Here is an 18,704-nt window from a genome sequence, read left to right on the forward strand (position 1 = left end):
AGTTAGAACTGGACGTGGAGCAAGACTGGTTCCAAATAGGAAAATGAGTACATCAAGGCTGTATATTGTCACCCTGCTTAGTACATCATACGAAATGCTGGGCTGGAGGAAGCACAAGCTGGAATCAAGATTGCTGGGAGAAATATCTGTAACCTCAGATATGCAGATGACGCCACCCTTATGGCAGAAAGTGAAGAGGAACTAAAAAGCCTCTTGATGAAAGTGAAAGAGAGCGCAAAAGTTGGTTTAAAGCTCAACATTCAGAAAACTAAGATCATGGCATCTGGTCCCATCACTTCATGGGAAATAGACGGGGAAACAGTGGAAACAGTGGCTGACTTTATTTTGGGGGGCTTCAAAATCACTGCAGATGGTGATTGCAGCCATGAAATTAAAAGACGCTTACTCCTTGGAAGAAAAGTTATGACCAACATAGATAGCATATTAAAAAGCAGAGACATTACTTTGCCAACAAAGGTCCGTCTAGTCAAGGCTATGGTTTTTCCAGTGGTCACATATGGAAGTGAGAGTTGGACTGTGAAGAAAGCTGAGCGCTGAAGAACTGATGCTTTTGAACTGTGGTATTGGAGAAGACTCTTGAGAGTCCCTTGGACTGCAAGGAGGTCCAAGCAGTCCATCCTAAAGGAGATCAGTCCTGGGTGTTCATTGGAAGGACTGAGTTTGAAGTTGAAACTCCAGTACTTTGGCTACTTCATGCGAAGAGCTGACTCACTGGAAAAGACCCTGATGCTGGGAAGGATTGGGGGCAGGAGAAGAAGGGGATGACAGAGGATAAGATGGCTGGATGGCATCACCGACTTGATGTACATGAGTTTGAGTGAACTCCAGGAGTTGGTGATGGACAGGGAGGCCTGGCATGCTGCGATTCATGGGGTTGCAGGGAGTCGGACACAACTGAGAGACTGAACTGAACCAATCCCTTTCTTTCCATACCATGAACTTTTGACATATGAATTAATTTTATTAGAGTGTCTACTCTTTATAATTTTCCTACAAACATTACAAACCTAATCTGATTACTTAACTTTGCTTGGTACATGAAGAAATGTTACTTTCCAATTTATAAATGGGCTGGGATCCTAGATTTTCATTCACACTGTAACTGCAATTTATGAGAGATATCAAGTGAAAAGAACAGTACTACAACGAGCTGCAAGAGGAAAGAGTTAAGATATGGAACAATGTGGGAAATAAACAGAGTGACTGAGAGAGAGAAGAAATTAATTTGAAGGATTGAACATACACATTCAAATTGCCTCCTTCATAGTTTACCAAGCCACCACTACCGATGAGTGTATCCCAGGCCTCAGGAGTACACAGAAGAAAGGCTGAGAAGACTACAACAGATGCTGACTTATGAATTACCAAATTCCCTGGCTGCACAAAATGCACAACCAAATATAGCTTTATTTTAGCAAGTAGAAAATAAATATGTGGACTGGACTGTCTGTAAACTAATTAAAACTCAGTACCAGACTGAGTTACTGAAAGAGAAACTCAGAGCAATGAAGTAATAAACAAATCTGTGACAAAGTATTTTTGAAAGATGAACCTAATTTTTTTCTCCTGATAGTTCCCCTTCCCTTACCCCGTTTTCAAAAGATAACGAACTTTGTGTTAACTGCCCCAGAAGGATGTGGCAAAGAAAGGAGAAACAGCCCTACGTCTCTTTGGTTTTTATGCTGCAAAATTAAGGGAACTAGTAGGACAGATATAAGAAGGAGGAGGGTAAAGACAAAATATTTTGGATAGCAAGGATACAGAAAAAAATGTGTAGAACAGGGAGACAGTGAGGGCTTTATCTACAGATGAGAAACAGTCCTGGTTTTGAAAGTGGTGTATGTGTGGCTACATTTGTATGTGTATATGGAGAGGTGGTAGTGTTGCTGAGGCTTCCTGGTGGAGCCATCAAGAAGCCACACACACTAAAGAGGAAATGGAGCTGTATACAGAATCTTGGCAGACAGGTCCTGAGCCAAGTTTGCAGATGCCTCTGCCTTAAGTGGGGCATAGAAATAGCACATGGTCATGTGGCTTGGAAGCTGCTGTATCTGAAAGGCCATCCTGAACAGAATGCAAAATGTTTCAGCAGTAAGTCATTTGAGCAAATGTCTTGAGGACTAGATCGTATTCCCATCCCAATGTCCTGGCACAGTCAAACCCTAAAACTGTACCTAATGTGGGACTGAGCAGAGAGAACCTGAGTAAAGACTGAGGGCAACCTTCCTGCCAACTCAGAGACTGTATGGGGACTATGGTGGAATGATGGAAAATTCTAAATATCTAAAAAAGTGAGAAAGACACAAAATAACCAACAAGAAATGTGAGGCTCCTTAAGGCCCATCAGGCTTTTTTACTCAGGTGCTTTAATAGAACACTTATCGGATTTAATACAAAAATATTCTTGAGTCTTCAGAAATAACTACTATTCTATGATCTAAGTGCCTGCTTCATTTTAGGCATTTTAGTTATTTTACATTCACTTCGAACTGATCAACAGTTACATACCTGATAAAAGTCACATCACAACGATAAGGCTAAAAGAGTACCTCGCAATACTGTAGTACATTGCAACACTGTGCAACACTGTGTGTATGCTTCTGAAATTACTCAATTCATGTATGAACAAGCAGAAAAGCCACAAAAGTTGGCAGTTCACAAATGCATTTTTTAACAAAAATCTTTAAGTTTAAAATTTGATAACTTATGTTTTATAAACCCATTTTACCAAGTTAACATAATTTTTTAAAGTACATAAAAATTAAGTTAGTCTTCCTTCTCCAATTTACCAACTCTGTTTCTAAAAGCAACCAGTTTATTGTTCATCTTTTGTAAAAATTACAGGTAATGTAGATAGCTATGTACAAGAATGAGCCAGTTACATACAAATGTATGCCATGTATTTATTTTCTCAGTTTATTTTCCACAAATGGGATTCTCACTAGAAAAACTGTTCTGAACTTTTTCACACAACATTTTTGGAGACCTTCCATATCCAGTACACATAGCCGCAATTCCATTGCGTATTTTTATTATTGCACTTTTCACTATTAAAAACAAAGCTGCAAGTAACATTCTTATACAGCTATACAAAGACATCTGTAACAAATTTCTGAACAACTGCTGTGTCAAAGGATACAGGTCTTTAAATACACACATCCTTGTTTCTTTTCTATAGTTAATTTTCATCAGTTGATATGATGGAAAATCTCTTTCATCCACTATAACCCCGTGGACTCAATGGTTTCACCTAAAGCAAATACGAGAGCAGGTGGGAAATTCCTATTCTAATCCCTTTACTGGAGTTTTATATTCACTTATCTAATTGAGGAGATCGGTTTTCAAAATATATGATTTTTATTTCAAAGTATAGTTATTTTCCTAGAAATATGATGGCAGCTCTGTTTTCTAAAAAAGCTTCCAGCAAAGAAAGATTATGATATGTTGTAAACATTTCAATTTTATTTGGCAATTTCAGGCTTATAGAGATGAGATGACTTTCAGAAGTTTTATGAAGTCAGAGATGTAAGCAGAAACAAACAGAAAAACAAAACAAAAATCTCCCATGTTCCCATACTGGGAAAGGTGTCTTATTAAAAAATGTTAAGCTATCAGTTACATTCTTCTAAGATATATTCCTGTCATAAGTAAACAAGAGGACAAGATGTGACCACATATTGATAAATTCCAAGTTCTGTTTTAGAGCTTCTGACGTTTGAAATGTTTAAGTAAACTGAAATAGTATGAAATATAATGCAGTAATAAAAAAGAATGAGGTAGAACTATGTTTACTGATACAGAATGAATTCCAAGATATTTTAATGAAGCTGCAGCATATGCATGGTAACAATTATTTTTTCTACAGCTGTGATAAAACTGCATATCTTAAGTTATTACACTTATTATATACATATAAACAAATAGAAAAAAACCTGAAAATACACAAGTAGGTTAATGGTCACCTTTGTTTTAATGAAATTTTTTTCATGAGACTATAACTCATATAACTAAGTTATGAAATTAAAAATAAAAATTAACGGTAGTTTTATAAGCTGTAAAAACTATAACCACCTGGCTACTAATAAAAGCTTTGATGGACTTATGCATAGAACTAATCAACAATTTTAATGGTAAGCAAATGTGTGCAACTTTATCAAAAAGCTCAACAGCCATGGGTCTTCAAACTTATTTCCAAGTATAGGAGCAGAGGAAAGGGGTCTTTCCTCCCCTACCAGTGCCATCTGACCTGAACACACAGTTGGAGTAGAGCAGCTGCACTGATAAAGGTCTCCACTCAACTATTCTGTCAATCTGCCACTCAGCTTGTAGGAATTTCACTCTCTTTCCTATTAAAAGGTTAAGGAGTGAAAGGGAATATTCTGACTGAAACTGATGAAACTTGAGTTAAGTATCATTTGTAGTTTTCCAATCCTGTTAAAACATCATATTCACAAGGGAAACTTTAAAAAAAAACTTTTTTTATTATGAACAATACACAAAAGTAAAAGAAAGAATATAGTGAGTGCTCACTTTGGCAGCACATAAGGCGATGGCACCCCACTCCAGTCCTCTTGCCTGGCAAATCCCATGGGCAGGGGAGCCTGGTAGGCCACAGTCCATGGGGTCACTAAGAGTCGGACACGACTGAGCGACTTGATTTTCACTTTTCACTTTCATGCATTGGAGAAGGAAATGGCAACCCACTCCAGTGTTCTTGCCTGGAGAATCCCAGGGACGGGGGAGCCTGGAGGCCTGCCGTCTACGGGGTCACACAGAGTCGGACACAACTGAAGTGACTTAGCAGTAGCAGCATACTAAAACTGCAACAATCCAGAGATTAGCATGGCCCCTGTGCAAGGATGACATGCAAATTTATTAAGTGTTCCACATTTTTGGAAGCAACCTAGATGACCATTGACAGATGAATGCATAGAGAAGCTATGGTATATGTATACAATGGAATATTACTTAGCCAACTTAGCTCCATAATCTGTAAAACATCTTCATTTTTAGATTTTTAAACAATCTGAATGCTCAATCCAATGATTTTTCCCCCTATTCCTTTCCAATCACCTGACATTAGCATTTGTCCATTTACAAACAGTATCAAATAAACTAGTAGGCACAGACTCATAAAAGATGAAAATAATATTACACATATTTTAGCAAAAGGGGATGGTTTCTGTTTTTCCTTCGTCCTCTCTGTTAAATGACACCTGGTTGAGAATACAATAGTTTTCCCGAAAACAACCAGATGGTAAATATCCTCAGCTCCGCTTACCATCAGGTCTCTTTCCCAACTACTCAACTCTGACGTTTTAGCATGAAAGCAGCCATAATCAATATATAAAACAATGGGGCACAGGTATGCTACAACGAAATTCAATTTGCAAAAACAGGCAGCAGATCAGGATTCGCTGACCTCTGCTCTGGAATATTTTATCAAAATTATTTTATTCTTTTTAGCACAGTTGAGAATAACTGATGAGTAATATTAAATGATTCCTAATATAATACAATAACAAAGTGTTTCCAGATACAGGAAAATAAATCATTAAAATCTTATAATGTATCTTTGATATATAAAAGAGGCCAATGCACCAGTAAGGTAATTTCAAGATTAAATAAGCTTTATTCTATCAAAAAACATATATCTCAATTTTCTCTTTATTCCGTGGAAGGTCCCATAAGTAAGAATAAGCGACATGAAATAATTCTTACAAAAAGAACTGCTCAAGAAAATTTAAAAATGAAGACTGGGTCTAACAGACCCTGAGAGGATACTGAGAGTGCAGCCTATTAGGTGACTTTAACTTCGATCCAGGAGACTAAGGATAGGGTCTGAAATTTCATAAATTTAGAGTAAGAAAATCTTCAGGGTTTTTTTTGTTTGCTGTTGCTATAACTGAGGAATAAAAACCACTAGACTAGTGGTTCTTATAAACTAGCAGCATGAGCATCACCTAGAAATCTATGATGAATGAAAATTTCTGGGCTCTACCTTATACTTACTGAACAGAAACTCTAGGTGCTGCTGCTGCTGCTAAGTTGCTTCAGTCGTATCTGACTCTGTGCAATCCCATAGACAGCAGCCCACCAGGCTCCCCCATTCCTAGGATTCTCCAGGCAAGAACACTGGACTGGGCTGCCATTTCCTTCTCCAATGCATGAAAGTGAAAAGTGAAAGGGAAGTTGCTCACTTGTGTCTGACTCTTCGCAACCCCTTGGACTGCAGCCTACCACGCTCCTCCATCCATGGGATTTTCCAGCCAACTGGGTGAAGCCCAGCAAAACGCTTTATAACAGTTTTCCAGGTGATTCTGATGCTAACTTGTCTGACTTCATTAGCCTAAGAAACATCCTTTCCATCAGCTGGGCCAGGTAGCACCACACTAACAATAATAAACCAATTTCTTGAGAAATAGAGCTCCTAATGTCTGCTTCTCATTAATACTTTTACGTGTTAGGAGGAGACTTGTAATGATTTAATGACTAATAATTCACCTGCACACTGTAATTCCGGATAATGATCTGTATCGTTTTTGCCTTGCTACCACACCTAAGCTATCTGATGGCATAAAAATTCTAATATACACTGTCTTGAGTTTTGATTTAGAACGAGTATTTTATATTTATGGATGCAGGATAGTTGGGAATACCAGGTGAGATAACACATTTTTGGCATACTGTAATAGTTCAGTACTATTGTTAATTGTTGAACATGGTTTTCACACTTTCTTAAACTTACACTTGTGCTTTTTTTAAACAAAGTTTTTCTCATTAGGCGTTAGAGTCATTCATTACAAACAACAGAGATTAAAAAAAGCTATAATTTCAAAATTCAGATAAACTAACAGTTTGGTTGTATCCTGCCAGTGTTTTAGGGCTTTTTGCTTTTCTCTTCTTTTTTTGCCTTGGTTCTTTTACTGTTATCAGCAATATACAAAATTTTACAAAGACTCTGCTGCAGAATAGGATAACATATTTGTGAATTTTTAGACGAAATATTAGAGTTACCCTACCCAGCTACAGAGTACTATATTATTTCCTTAGTAGACTGTGGGCTCAAATTATAAGGTTCATATTATACACCCACTAAAAAGATCAAGTTTATGGTTTCAATCAGCTTTCACTGTGAGGAAGAAACTGAGTCCGTTGCTACCAACTTGCACCTTTCTAAGAGAATGGGTCATTTCCCAACACATCCTTTCCCTTGGAAATTTTTACCATATTTCTAATGTTCTGTATCATTCAGTTATGATGATACAAAGTCTCATTTATCACTCTGCAGAAGAAAAGAAATCAATCATCATCTCTTTAAATGAGCAGGCTTCATCTTTGTCAGTCATCTCTCCTCTGGAAAATGTGTAGAAGCCTGGAAACATCTCAAGCATAAAACGAGCAGTAAATGGGCAGCTAAAAAATAAACAGCCCTTGACACTGCTAGGAATCTGCTCCTAGCCACAAAAGAGACTTAAAGGTAACTACTAACTAATAGATGTCATAGGAACCAAAGATCAAATTTAAAACCTTTTTTAGACACTGAAGGAACTCCACAAAATCTGATTACAATTTCTGTATAGTACTATTTACAGTGTTTGTAAAAGTACTAGCACTACATTTGATAACAACAGTCTCAGATTAAGGAGTATCTGCTAAGGGCAATTCCTTCCATTATTTTATGCACTTATTTCAGATTTGCCTCAAATAAAAAATCATTTATCATTCTTTCTTATACTTTCCTAGTTATAAAACTAAGGAAAAAATGCAAAAATTGGAAATAGGACTAACTGTGAAACGTGATAAAATTTGGGAAAATGCTGAAAGAAAAGCAAATGTGGAAAATGAAACAGTTCAATGTTATATATGATTAGTGCAATCAATTTGGCCAGAAAATAACTTCAAGGAGGAATGGCTGGAATGTGATTTTCAACTAAATGACCTTAAGTTTTATTTTATTAATTTATCTGAAAAATAGGCTTACAGGACAATTATAAAAGGAAAGCCCTACGAACTCGGCAGTGTGATTCCAATGCCACCCAGGGAAGATTTGGGGAGATGAGTTCCAAAGCCAACCGCAAGTATTAATCACATCTCCTTGGTGGGACTACCTCACTAGTTAAGATGAACACTGTAATAGCCTAATCCTGTTAGCCATTAGGATCAATTAACTCCCAAAGGCACTGATAACAATGCTCATCAGGAACTCTAGGGGGGTTCATGTTTGGGAACGCATGTAAAAATTAAAGATTTTAAAATTAAAAATAAAATAAAATAAAACAACTATAAATGGGGCTCCCCATGAACATTTCTTTCACAGAAATAAGCATGAGCATAGCAGTGTCTCAGCTCCTTTAGAAACTAAGTTTCTTAACAGGCATTTAGGCTTATATACTGTTCCTTTCAGTCAAGAGTTGACAGATCAATAAATGCTATGAAAAGCCTTATGATCACTGTTGATTTTAGAGATGCAACAGTTTAACAACACAGAGGCACACTAACAAAATGAGCAACTGAAAAGGACGTGTTTTCTCATGCCAGAAGTTAAGCACAGACAAGTTTTCATGGGACATCCAGCAAACTAATCTGTTCATAATTTGAAGATGTAAAGCTTCCCTTTCGGCAAAATCAGGTGGACTCTGTTGTCCTAATCATGAGGACATTAGGCTTGAAGAGCTAATTTAAATAGTTAGCTAAGATTGGGAGAGGGAATAACAAGTGGGATAGGCTCTCAATCATTTCCCATACCCTCATCCCCAATTCAAAGTGATCAGCCAAATAAATTATAGCAAATAGGAGAAAAATATGCCAGACAGGTAAAATTCTGAACTCTTCACAATTATTTTGGCAGAGAAAAATAAAGATTAAATAACAACTGAATTTTTTACTACAAATCTGTAAACTAGCATTCTACTGACATTCTATAGAAACTCAGGTCTTTTCCCTGGTCATAACTAGCTTGTGTTAAGTATACCCAATACTTTTCATATTTTTTAAAAAACCAAGTTGCTTATAAGGAGATTTGAACTTAAACTTCTGAGGCCTGCTTAAGATGTTATCTTTGTTAAGTCTGTGGGGAAATGTTTGTTTACCTCCTCAAAAGAAGTGTAGAGAAGCTTTTGCAAAAGGTAACTAAAAAATGTTAAGTATTCTCTGGGTCTGTTACATACAGTTGTGTTCAAAATATATTCCTAGTGTGTCTGGCATACACACAAACATATACATAAAAAGAAAGTCTAACGAAATATACCACATACATATACAAGTGAAGAAAAGTGAACCACCACCACACAGGGAATATATTAAGTATTTTATCCAAACCTGTATATCATTAAAACATAAAAAACAACAGTGAGCTCAAAAATCAAGTGACAGTAAGGTCCATACCTAACAGTCCAGTGTTTACATCATCTTCATTCTTCAAATTTTCAGCATGTAACTCTGTAAATACAAAAAAGAGATGATTTTATAACTTGAACAGAAACGCAAAGGCTAGAAAGACGCAGAGTTCTGGAAACTGCTCTGGAGCTGGGAACAACTAGGTTCAAACCTGGATTCTATTTACTAGCTATGTGACTTTCAGGAAGCAAATAAGATGTCTTTATGATCAACTGCTATGTATTTAAAATGGGAATTTCTATTCCCAAGACATTTTATACAAGGCAAATTACTAGTTTTTGAGTTCAGCTCTTTATTCTCCAAAATAAACACAGTTTAAGGTCTCCTGCAATGCACTTCCACTTACCAAGTTTTATGACTTTATGAACAAAGGCAATCTCTCTGAGTAAAACAGAAATAACTACCTACAAGACAAAACTGAGCTGCTTTGAAAAAATGGAGGAAGGGAGTGGTTGAGGAATGAAACACTGGCACCCAAATATTTAACACTGACAGTTTACACCCTGTACCATTGTATGAAGAGGTCAAACTCCCACATTAACATGCCAATCTGTCTTCTGTATGAAAATCAAGCATGGAGAGGTGTTGCTACTGCTAAGTCACTTCAGTCGTGTCCGACTCTGTGCAACCCCATAGATGGTAGCCCACCAGGCTCCCTTGTCCCTGGGATTCTCCAGGCAGGAACACTGGATTGGGGTGCCATTTCCTTCTCCAATGCATGAAAGTGAAAAGTGAAAGTGAAGTCGCTCAGTCATGTGCGACCCTCAGCGACCCCATGGACTGCAGCCCACCAGGCTCTTTCATCCATGGGATTTTCCAGGCAAGAGTACTGGAGTGAGGTGCCATTGCCTTCTCCAGGAGAGGTGTTAGATGCCATGAACAGCTCATGAGGGGCCTGAAGCAAAGAGGGAAATAAAAACTATAATTAAATAGATTTAATTCTACTTAGTGAAGTAAAACTAATACTCGAGTGATGTGTTGGGTGCTTTTCATACAACTAAGGTAGTTTTTTTCCCCAATAACTTAGCCAAAATCACAGAACTGAGGTTTCAACTCAGGTCTGATTCTTCCTATGGTAAAATATCCAAACACATAATACATTTGTACGAGTTCTGGAAAACCTATCAAGGCATATTTCTATTTCAACCTGGCCAGTATTTCAACTTCAGACACGGAAATGTAAAACCATTAATCAGAGAAAGAACAGACTTGGTTTGCAACAGAATTTCACCAATACACTGGGTTGCAAACCTAGTACAAAATCCAAGAGGGACTATTTTACCTAAGTAGCGTTCTTGCCTGGAGAATGCCAGGGACGGGGGAGCCTGGTGGGCTGCCATCTATGGGGTCGCACAGAGTCGGACACGACTGAAGCGACTTAGCAGCAGCAGACATTTTGGGCTGTGCAATGGAAATCCTTGTTCTTTAGGAACTCAATGTGTACAGAACAGGTGGACTGTACACCTCTAGCCATTTGTGGAACTCGTATAGCTTTTTTAGATTACCCTTTTCACCGCCTTCCTCTAAGGATAGTTGTTTTGCATTTTGCTTGATTTTACCAACATTTTATCCCCAAGTGTTCACTGATTTCATTATTTCTTCAAGACTACCAACCTATCAAGACTCTTTCTTAAAATGGGCCTCTTGATCACCGACCAAAGTCTTCTACTTTTAAGAAAAGAGAAGACAAAGGGGAAGACCAAAGAAAAGTGCGGATAAGGCGTACGGATGAAACCAGCTACCAAGCTTGCAGCTTCGATAGGGGAGAGGGCGATGAAGGCAAAGGCCACGTCCAGGCTCAACCGAAGTAAACTCTGGATAGACTTTCAAGGCCCGGGCTTCCTTCTGTACCTTTTACGATCAGGTAGGTGATGGCGAGCAGGCAGGCAAGGAGGATGGCGAACAGCAGCGAACAGAGAATTGAGAGGACCTGGACCGGCCAACGCCGAGCCAGGGCTTTACCACCCGCATCCGCCGAGAAAATTCCATTGCGTTTATCGGGCAGAATCGGAGATCCGTCCCCATCTGTCCGGAGTACCGGGTCCTTCCTGAGTTTCGATGACGCCCCGGCCGAGAACTCCGCCCGCAAATCACGGGCCACTTGGTCGCATCCCTCCTCCTCTTCGACTTCGCCCTCACCCCAGCTATCTCCCTGACTGAAAACTGAATACGGAGGTCGAGCGAACGGGACAGGGGTGCCGGGCCGGCGGCGCAGAAGGGCCGAACGCCTCCCGCTCTCCACAAACGACATGGCGGGAAAGACACTCAGGCCCTCGGAGGTCCAACGTCGCCCACCTACCCCGCCCCGCGGTCGCAGTAGCCAATGAGCAGCCTGGCCCCCCCGCGGCCTCCACCACTAGGCCCAGGCGCGCAGGGGTGCTTGCTGGGGCAAGGAAGGTGCCGTGGGGCCGACGAGAGGCTGAGCGCCCCTGGACCAGAGCACTACCCGCAAGCAGTACGAGGGAAGGCGAGCCGAGGCCCAAGGCAGCCGAGTTTCCTCTCCGTGCAGCGTTTAGTCTCTCCGCCAAAAACCTCCGCCACCTTCGCGTCACCTCTAAACTAGCGCGTGCCTTCGCAGTCCCAAAGCCGCACCTCTACGCCCGGTCCTAGCGCCCGCCAACACACATTCCCGAACCTGTTTGCTTTCTCCCATCTTCTCTGCACCTGCACTCTCCCTCGGCTTCCCTCAGTAATGGAAGCTCAGCGCCTAGCGCCCTCATCTCCCTTAACTGCCCAATACAGGTTTCCCTTTCACATTGTTCTCCCCGCCCCTACCACAACTTTCCTCCACGCCGCTGGGCAGGCCTCCACCCCTGCCCCACCCTGGCGCGCGCCGCCCAGCTGGTGCGTATGGAGCTCGAACCCGCTCCTAACGACCCCTCCTCTAGCTTGCCCCGCCCCCTTCCTCCGCCTGTAGTTCCGCGCGCAAGCTCCTGCCCTGGTCAAGGCTAACGCTAGAGGCTGCTTACCCCACCCCCATCCCATCCCACCTCTGGCGGCCTCAGAGTTGTGGGGCATAGGTAATTCGGACGGGGAAGTGTTGAAGGTGGCAGGCCTCCACTGGTCCACCCCCTACGGGGTGTGGCAGTCTAAGTTCGGGAAGCTGGGACACCGTTGTCTTCCTTTCCCCGGGGAAAGTTGGTGGTTTTCCCTGCAGGGGAATCGGCGCAGAAACTTCTTCCGTCCCCCTCCCCCAACTCCATGCAGTCGACGCTGAGTTAGGGTGAGGCTGGGGGCGAATCGCCAAAGAGCTGCGAGTCAGCAACGCAGTCTGATTGGACAGCAGGGAAGCCTGTCAGCCTACTGGCCCCGCTGATCCCGCCCCATAGCGCAGGGCAGCCTTTAACCTTTGGCCCCACTGGGCGCCAGCCACTCAGATCGCTTCTTGTTGGTATGTGTAGCGGCAGTGGCCGCCGGCGGAGCAGTCTGAGCCCAACGATGAGGCCGGGGACGGGAGCCGAGCGTGGAGGCCTCATGGTGAGTGAAATGGAGAACCATCCTCCCTCGCGGGGTCTCGGGGACGGGGAGCGGAGATTGTCCGGCTCAAGCCTCTGCTCCAGCTCTTGGGTCTCTGCTGACGGCTTCCTGAGGAGACGGCCCTCGGTAAGGGAGCGGTGGGGCAGGGGGAAAGCGGCACAATGAAAAGCGGAGTCAGAGAGACAGGAAGCATTCTCCAAAAGGAGAAGAAGATGAGAGTGGACGAAGGAAGAGCTCGAGATGGTGGGATTTGTTCCGAGGGAGAGAAATGGAGAGCGGGGATGCACAAAGGAAAGGAAGTGGGACCCTGGAAGTTCTCAGTAGGTTCGGCCTAGGCAGATGCGCGGTGGAGGTGCTGGGCCCAGGGCGGGGTGAGCGTTTTGGAGAGGTAGGCCGGGTTAAGCAGGGAGGGGGAGGCGGAGACGGAGACTTTTTCCGTAGACTTTTAACAGAGTCTGCCAGAATCTTAACTAATAGTAGTGGTGTTCGCCGCAGGGGGGGATAGGTGGGAGAATTGGCAGGAGATAACTACCTGGTTTTACGACCTGGAACAATGGACACAAGTAAAAAAAGGAGTTGTCTTATAAAAAGCGCATTAAGGTGCCTAAATTAGTTGTTTACGTTTAGTGTTCGTAAATAACAGAGCTCAGTCTTTGGGGGGAAAATTTTTTTTTGCATAAGTAATTTTAGCTGTAATAGAGATTCTATTAGGAAATAATATGTTTGTTTGTTAGGAGTGAAGTGTCCCCGGGTACCGACGCTGTCTTTTATAAGATCAGCCCTCATCTCAGTTAATTGGGTAAATTTTCAGCGTTCTAAAGCTTAAAATCAGCTTAGAAATGAACTTGATAATGCGACGTTATAAAATAAACATAGTTGGCTATCTTATATCTGTGAAGTAGGACAAAGTTGTGGTTTTCACCATAACAGTTAAAGTGGCCTTCACATGCATTTCCTCCCAGTTTAGCAAGCCAACTGGCAATTGATTAAATCAGCATGCTCTTAAAAAAAAAAGAACAACTATGAATTAGGTGTCCGGTACTGATTTTAATTTTTCCTTTTTCTGAAGTTTGGTCAAATTCAAGCTCATAAATACTGGTATGATTCTTTTATTTAAGACAAGAAAGTATAAGCTAAGTAATTGAGTCGAACATTAGCCAAATATTATGTCATGCACAAAACTGATTTGTAGGAGTCAGATTTTTGAGAAGCATTTATTGAAACTTGGCAAATTTTTAAATTGTCCCTCTTTTTCAGATGGGGCACCCTGGCATGCATTATGCCCCAATGGGAATGCATCCTATGGGTCAGAGAGCAAATATGCCTCCTGTACCTCATGGAATGATGCCACAAATGATGCCCCCAATGGGAGGACCACCAATGGGACAAGTAAGAATGTTTTGTTTTGTATTTATTTGTTTACTTTTGCCTGTGGTATTCTTATGTCAAAGAATTTCAAAATTTGGGTCAATACTTGCAGCTGTTTGTTTCATTTTATGTCAAAATAATGTTTTAAGTAAGTGAAATGTGGAATAATCATGACACTAATCAAATTTTGATGGTATTGAAAAGTCTTCTGTATAAGAGGTTTGTTTTCTGCAGTAACAAAACTGAGTTGTTTTTATTTTGTATTTTTAATTTAAAAGTAGCAGTGTATATCTAAGCTTTTGAGTTTAATGGCTTTACTCCCCCCAAGAATGTCAACTGAAGTAATTTGCTATGTCAATACAATTTATGTCGGTGGACGTTGTACATGCATAGAATCTGAAAACAGCAATTGTTTAGGCCTTTGACTTAGAATGAATTTTATTTCTGAAATAGCTTCCTGTCGTGTGTGGATGTGTGTGGTGGGGGTGGATGTGGGAAGATTCTACTCTGATTTGGTTCTTCATAGGATGGTGCCAAACAGGTAGATTATTTTCCACTTACACTAGTTTGTTTTTTTGTTTTCTTAAATGCTTATTGCTTCTGCACTCCTGCTTTTGAGCTAGCTATCTCTCATCTCCAGCATAAATTATAAACAGACATTTTGTGGGAGTGATTTGGACCAAAAGATTTTAATGCTGACTCAATGAATTCAGTAAACTGAATTCCTAGAAAAACAGTGAAGAAAGGTAACAGGTTTGGTTACCATAAATAATTTTATGCCCCCCGTTAGGTTCTGTAATACACATATCCTTTAGTGGCTGGGTTCTTTCCATTTAGTATCTGGATAAATCAACTGTTTAGGCTAACAATATTTTGGAAAGCCAGTCAATTAGGTATGAGCTTTCTGCCAGTTGGGGGCATCATTTGCTTTGATAATCATTTAAACCTTGATGGTTTGAGTTAAATTGGTGAAATTGCAGTGGAGAAGGGAGCTCACTCTGTGTCTTTTTTTTTTTTAACTCAAGAGTAGAAGGGCTTAATGTCAAGTGGTTTATCTTTTTTATTTGGAATATAGCCCTTAATTTTGTATAAAAGTCTTTATTCAAAGGCACCAGGCCCAAAATTTCTACTTATAGGAGTTCTTTAAATAAGAGAACTATTTATGTTACTTTAGGATGACACAAGTTTTAAAACTCCCTAGGTGATGGAGAAACAACTCTGATTCCTCTTCTGTTTCCTTCCATCTCTAAACAACAAGGAGCTCTTCTTGTTTTCTTAGTAGAGCTGCTCTAACTAGATAATGAGCTTTAAAAAAATATTTACTCTTTAAATGCTCTGGTTCTTATTTAAAATTAGTTTCTTTCCACAGAAAGATAAAATAAAACAATTTGCTACTGCCAGATGCTTCTCTCTTTTCTGGGGCCTTCTGTTTCCATTGGGCCAATCAAGGTAAGTTTTGCAAGGGATTGACCTGCTTACCCTTGCTGTATTGGTGCTATTGCACTACCAAAGCCAAGATACCAGCTAGTCATTTCGAGTAACATGCAGATATTATTTTATTTTTTAAGTATTCATGTATCTCATTGACATAAGCTGGTCACAGTTTGCTTTATGGCCCTTTCTCTTTACTTTATAGTGACCATCTTCCTAGTGAGGTTATTTGCTACTTGGTACACATTCATTCAGATACTTTTACCTTGTGGTTTTCTTCTACATTTTTCCTAGCCTAGGATATGCCCTTTAAGCTTTTGTGCCTTTATGCTTACCCTGACTATTTAGATGTGTAAAAGTCTGTCTGTCTCTTTAGGATGATAATTGAATGACTTAAGAGTCCAGCTTTGAGGAAATCAAGAGAATCCTTTTTTTTTTTTTCCCTTAAATTAGATTACTCCGTTTTTTTCCTCTTGGTATCTAACAAATATGGAGCCCAAATCTTGGTAAAACAAATTTTTTTAGGTGTTATAGCAGACTGAGAGGGCATGAATAATATAATCATGTATTCAGGAATCTAAAGCCCAGTGAAAAACTACCTTAAAGTAAGTTGATAATTCTCAAACTTGATCTTTCTTTCTGCATCATGTCTTCTTTCTACCCAACCTCAGAAGTGTTAGTGAGCAGTAAGTGGTCAGAAGATAATAAGAAGCAGGGTGCCTATATAGTTGGCTGCAGTGATACAAAGTTGGTAGGGTTCTGCCATCCAATTTTAAAAAGTTGATTCACAGATTCTTTAGACTTTGCAACTGAAGGTTATGGAACCTTCATGTGTATTATCTAGTTCACATTAAGATCTCATTCTGGGGCCAGCTGAGGACTATAATTGGTGGCAGTCTTACTTGCTAAATGATTGTGGTATTTGGAATGCTACTGAACATGACATGAAATTTTAAAACTTGTTTGTAAAATAATATGCAGACTGAACGTAACAGTCTACATTAGCCAGAGTTTGTATTTTTTGAAATTAGAGCAAATGATTTTGATTAAAGGAGTAGTATGTTTTCATTTGTTTTAATTTAGAAGATAACCTAGAATGCCCCTTTTAGAATTCAGACTCAATCTGTTAGTAGTAATAAGCATTTGGGCTTAATAATATTCTTTGAAGTTTATCCTGTAAGTTAAACTTACCTTTCTCGTTGTACAGTAGCTTCAGATGGGAAAGTTTTGCTTCTACTTTTATAGAATTATAGGATCTTATAGTTGGAAGGGACCTTACAAGTTGTATAAATGTTATTTCCGGTAAGAGAGTGTATTAAGATATGTATGAAGCTGTCTTCTTTCTCCATGTGTATTGTAAATAATGTTTTGCTTTAAAATATTTTCACATCTTATTCTTCTGTTGTCTTTTCTACAACATAAACTGTCCTTATACAGGTGATTTTGTCTTCACTTAAGCCCAAGAGAGTCTTCCTCCCTATGTTTTTTTCCCCTTTCTTTAATTCTTAATTTTTCTCTTCTTTCAATGAGAAGAGTAGAGTAAAAGAATTAAGGTCCCTTTCAGCTCTAACAGCCTATGATTCAATTTAGATCGTTTGATAAGGATAGATGATATATATAAGATTTTATGGGTTGATATATAAGAAAATAAATTCTTTTAGTAATGCCTCCCTAATTCTAGTTATTCAGTATTTTTTCTTTTTGCTTTTGTTCATTAAAATTGATAAATGAATAATTCCTCTTTAAGTTGGGTTTTCTTGTTCTTGTATTGAATAAGGCAGGTTTTTATAGACCTTATTTCTATTCCTGTTGCTATCTGAGCTGCATCATGCCTTGGATATCGTTATAACGTTTTAGCTAGTTTTCTTGCCTCAAGCTTGTCCCCTCAAAAACTTTTTAGATTTCAGTGAGTTATTTCCTTGCCCTAACACTTTCAGTGTTTTCCTGTGCGGATAGTTTAACATCTACTTTCCACAACTTAACTTTCAGTGATCTCCTGTTGTATAATTCAAAGCATGATTCTGAGCTGCATGCCTTTGCATTCCCTAATATGAATTCAGACTGGTCTTCTCATGGTATTTTGAGTGATGATATTTCACAACCAAGCTTGTGTTTTTCTTGCTCTCCTGCCCCCAGCTCATTACCACTGTGAACTTTACTTTATTTACCTAAATTCTCCCATTTCAAGTCCTGCCTTCTCCAATAGGTACTCAGCAATAAATTTGCCCAGCATACATCTCCCCTTCAGATTATCAAAATAAAATCCTATATAATCCGCCCATAACTCTTACTGTTTCACTTATTCTAGCCTTGTTTTATTATGGTTTTACTTGCTTTGTCTTTTCAATGAGTAATAGATTGTAAGCTCTTAGAGGGCAGAGGCTGTGATCTGAACTTTTAAGAAGTCTATAGTGCTGAGCACAGTTCTTGGCACATCATAGGTGCTCAGTAAATTACTTGTTGAATGAATGAAACAAACACAGATACTCTTTCCTACAATATAAGCCAGGAGATTAGTCAGTTACATGTAACTGTTTTCAGTAGTTACTTATGACTTTACATTGTTACCACTTATTTTTAGAGTCTGCCTTTACTATTGATTTTTCATTTGACAAGAATGGAAGATACATAAGATGAAATACATAAGTAATTTTTGTTTGGTGAATAAAATTAAAGAAGTTACTTCCATTTACTTTAAATTACAGGCAAGTGTATTTCTGTCTGTATGACTTCATTGGTGATCATCTCTTTTAAGTTTTACCACATATTTTTCCATACCCTAGGGAGAAATGATTTGAAATATAGGCCTTCCAGAAAAATCCAGTATATTGGTATCTTAGATTGATTTGACTATGACTAACGTTATAAGTTGATTTGTTGTTGCTTTTAAGTTATTGTCATTTTTGGGTGTTCACAAAGTCCTTCCCGTGTAATTGAACATTAGCCAGTGACAAAGAGACTTTTTTTAGGTTGTCTGCTTACAGATTATTGAATCTGGGTAACTTTCT

The 18,704-nt window shown here is 39.5% G+C and overlaps 2 protein-coding genes and 1 non-coding gene across 14 annotated transcripts in view; 2 read left to right on the forward strand and 1 right to left on the reverse strand.

Moving 5' to 3' along the window:
• ARL6IP6 (ARF like GTPase 6 interacting protein 6) overlaps positions 1-12,645 on the reverse strand; it is a 38,808-nt gene extending 26,163 nt beyond the window's left edge. Inside the window, exons 1-2 of the mRNA XM_069577523.1 lie at positions 11,272-12,645; positions 9,409-9,462 (exon numbers count right to left, since the gene is read on the reverse strand). Of these exons, the coding sequence (XP_069433624.1) occupies positions 9,409-9,462; positions 11,272-11,671 (454 nt within the window). The 5' untranslated portion in view covers positions 11,672-12,645. The remainder of the gene's footprint in view (positions 1-9,408; positions 9,463-11,271) is intronic.
• On the forward strand, positions 4,813-4,915 carry LOC138434841 (U6 spliceosomal RNA). The gene has a single exon (XR_011254916.1). It is a non-coding gene; the product is annotated as a U6 spliceosomal RNA (small nuclear RNA).
• The window catches only part of PRPF40A (pre-mRNA processing factor 40 homolog A), a 59,859-nt gene continuing 53,471 nt past the window's right edge, over positions 12,317-18,704 (forward strand). For 5 of the 12 annotated variants that reach the window (XM_069577510.1, XM_069577511.1, XM_069577515.1 and 2 more), the window contains exons 1-2: positions 12,799-13,023; positions 14,155-14,286. In XM_069577510.1, coding sequence (XP_069433611.1) covers positions 12,814-13,023; positions 14,155-14,286 — 342 coding nt within the window. In that variant the 5' untranslated portion in view covers positions 12,799-12,813. Of the gene's footprint in view, positions 13,024-14,154; positions 14,287-15,634; positions 15,715-18,704 lie in introns of all 12 variants that reach the window. The other 7 variants (XM_069577520.1, XM_069577521.1, XM_069577516.1 and 4 more) reach the window with 4 other exon arrangements.

This window comes from Ovis canadensis, chromosome 2 (genome assembly GCF_042477335.2).
Source record: "Ovis canadensis isolate MfBH-ARS-UI-01 breed Bighorn chromosome 2, ARS-UI_OviCan_v2, whole genome shotgun sequence".
In the NCBI taxonomy this organism is placed as follows: Eukaryota; Metazoa; Chordata; class Mammalia; order Artiodactyla; family Bovidae; genus Ovis; species Ovis canadensis.